The following is a 3,152-nucleotide window of genomic DNA, read 5'->3' as shown; positions in this document are numbered from 1 at the left end:
GTTGGTAGACAGTCCATGACTCACATCCATTTGTCATGGAGGTGATGCCTCTTCTGTCCTATACATTCTCGTGGAGTCTGCCGAAAGCAGCACTTGCTTTGGCGAGTCTGGTGTTGATCTCATCATCAATGACTACATTGCGGGAAAGCGTACTGCCAAGGTAGGTGAATTTGTCAACCGCATTGAGTCTTTGCCCATTGATGGAAATGTTGGGTTCTACATATGGTTTTCTTGGAGCAGGTTGGTGCATCACCTCGGTCTTCTTGGTACTGATTGTGAGACCAAAGTTGTGAACACTAATAGCTAGTATGAAGGATTAGTTAGTGTGAATTTTAAGTCATAATTCTCTACGACACAATGACTTTACTTTCCAATTGGACTATAAATGCTAAATGTACATAAATAAAATAATGTAGTAATTATTTTCTCTTTCTTCACGTTCTTCAACTTGTTAATGAAATTTATTTCTGCAATTATGAAACTGTGTATTTTTTTTATAGCAGTTAAAAGAAGACGAATTTATTTATCTTCAACATACATGCACGCATAAAATGTCCGTTAGCGTGTCAGAGTATATATTTCTCGCTATGGTGTTTATGTAGCTGGAGTTAGAATTTATGTATAATGATAACATTTATAGGTCATAAGTGACATGTTTATCAATATATATTCCTACTTCAAAAGTAAAATATATTTATTATCTATTTCCAAATAAAAAACATATAAAAGTAATGTTACACAAATAGTAACCAAACTAGCTATAAAACTCTCCATGTGTTAGTGGCTAAAAGTAGAAACTTTGTTGAGGTAGATTTTGTTTTACAGTTGATTGCCCTTCTTTGTTACCCTACCTGGTTGCCCTTCTTTTTGCCCTAACTTGTTGCTCTTCATTTTGCCCTACCTGGTTGCATTTCTTTTTGCCCTAACTTATTGCCCTTCTTTTTGCCCTACGTTGTGGCCCCTACTTTGTTGCCCTACCTTGTTGCTCTTCCTTGTTGCCAAACACCCTTTCTCCTTCCGGTCGAGGTTAACTTTTATCTCCTCCATGGCTAGACATGCTTCCATGGGAGATTGGAAATGAAATGACCCTGCTTGTATGACAGTGACACTCGTTTACAACTATTGCATGATGTCAAGATGATGGTGGTGGTAGTGGCTGTTCTAGAAGTGGTGGTGATGATTGTACTGGTGTGAGTGATGATGGTGGTAGTGGTGGTGATAGTAGTGATGAGGATGATGACAGTGGTGGTGATGATGATGACAATGGTGATGGGATCAACTTCCAAGGAAATTCAGCTGCTGTTAGTTATTTCCATACCTCAGAAGAAGAAGAGAAGCACTTATTAATCTGTGAATGAATAATTAAATAAGTAAATTAATGAATCATGTGACCTACCTCGATCGGTTAATTCCTGTCCTTTCAGGCAAGTAATACGTTTTACCTGACAGAAGTGCTCATCTTTCCCTGTGTGACCAAGATGAAGGGCACACTTGCACTTGGTTTCAGAGATTCGGAAGGAATCTAAAGAGCAAGAGGAAGAGAGAGAATGAGAGAGCTAGGGAGAATGGTGAGTGTAGTTTGGGGAGTGTAACTTGGTGAGTGTAAATTGGTGAGTGTAGTTTCATGAGTGTAGCTTGATGAATGTAACTCGATGAGTGTAGTTTGGTGAGTGTAGTTTGGTGAGTGTAGTTTGGTGAGTGTAGCCTGATGAATGTAGTTTGGTGAGTGTAGCTTGGTGAGTGTAGTTTGGTGAGTATAGTTTGGTGAGTGTAGTTTGGTGAGTGTAGTTTGGTGAGTGTAGTTTGGTGAGTGTAGCTTGATGAATGTAGTTTGGTGAGTGTAGTTTGGTGAGTGTAGTTTGGTGAGTGTAGTTTGGTGAGTGTAGCTTGGTGAGTGTAGTTTGGTGAGTGTAGTTTGGTGAGTGTAGTTTGGTGAGTGCAGTTTGGTGAGTGTAGTTTGGTGAGTGTAGCTTGGTGAGTGTAGTTTGGTGGGTGTAGTTTGGTGAGTGTAGTTTGGTGAGTGTAGCTTGGTGAGTTTCTCTCACTTCCTTCTGTACTTTCAACACAGTTTGTCTTTTTTGCCATTTGCTTTTTCCCCTTTTGTTCTATCTTTCTGCCTGTCCCCTTTCTGTTTCCAGTCCTATTGGACATTCTCCATTGTGTTACTCCTACATTTGTGTCCCTTTAGAGCCACACAACCTTATTTTGTTTGTATATTGTATATTTATTTTCTTTACTGTTACTTCGTGTATCCACTTTTATCTGTTGCGTTTGTTTGCATCACTGTCAACAACATTTGCTCGCTATTCCCAGCATTTTTTCACTGTTGATGCCACCAAAAATGAAAGACGTTACACATGTGAAATTGTAAAGATTTTTGGGACAATAACTGATGAGGAGAGAACACGTCCATGTCTTGTGTGTGGATTTTCTGTTCGTATCTTGGTCATGTTTCAGATTAATTTTTCAACCCACACACACTCTTTCTCTCTCACACACACACACACATACACAGACAAGTTTTCAGTTTCACAAACAAGGGAGAGAAAATAGAGTTGATTCTTTTACAAATCGGTGAAGAGTTGCCTCCCCTCAAACAAGACATCGAATTTTGATGGCCTAAAACACTCGAACACATTACAAACAGCCCAATTTCAGTAGCGCATATTTGTGGGGCAGGGAACATTTTTAGTGCATGAGATCTAAGCCGATTCTTATGAGAAATTTTTTGTTGGGGTGGAGAATTAGGTGGTGGCTAAAAGCGTGTATCTTATCAAACACGATAATTTTCTTACACAGAAAGTGATATTATAATAGAAATGACTAGCAGTATAGCCCGGCGCTGCACGGGATTAAGCTAGGATTATTAAGTGATCAAGTGTTTTATTTCAAACCAAAATAAGTAACATGGACATCAGATTTGACCGAAATCCGTTGAAATTGGTTTGGCTGAAAATGGTTTGCTGGCAATTTGATTGGGAAATCCCATAAGGAATCAGTTTACTGGTTATTTCCACTCATTGACTGTTTTTTTTTAAAAGTTGCATTAGAGATCTGCATAGGAGAAGGTTGATCTGAAGGTTTGCATTGGGGATCTGGATTGGAGTAACTTAGGAAGACTTATCAACAGCCTTAACCAAAAAATAAGAGGC

At 38.9% G+C, this 3,152-nt stretch overlaps 1 protein-coding gene across 1 annotated transcript in view; it reads right to left on the bottom strand.

The window, feature by feature from the left end:
• The window catches only part of LOC106881697 (uncharacterized), a gene marked incomplete at its 5' end in the record, with an annotated part of 5,953 nt that extends 4,397 nt beyond the window's left edge, over positions 1–1,556 (bottom strand). The window contains one exon of the mRNA XM_014932163.2: positions 1,397–1,556. Within this exon, the coding sequence (XP_014787649.2) occupies positions 1,397–1,556 (160 nt within the window). The remainder of the gene's footprint in view (positions 1–1,396) is intronic.
• Between the last annotated feature and the right edge of the window lie 1,596 nt (positions 1,557–3,152).

The sequence above is a fragment of the Octopus bimaculoides genome, unplaced genomic scaffold, assembly GCF_001194135.2.
Source record: "Octopus bimaculoides isolate UCB-OBI-ISO-001 unplaced genomic scaffold, ASM119413v2 Scaffold_168354, whole genome shotgun sequence".
Classification (NCBI taxonomy): domain Eukaryota; kingdom Metazoa; phylum Mollusca; class Cephalopoda; order Octopoda; family Octopodidae; genus Octopus; species Octopus bimaculoides.
This window is presented reverse-complemented; position numbering and strand designations above follow the sequence as displayed.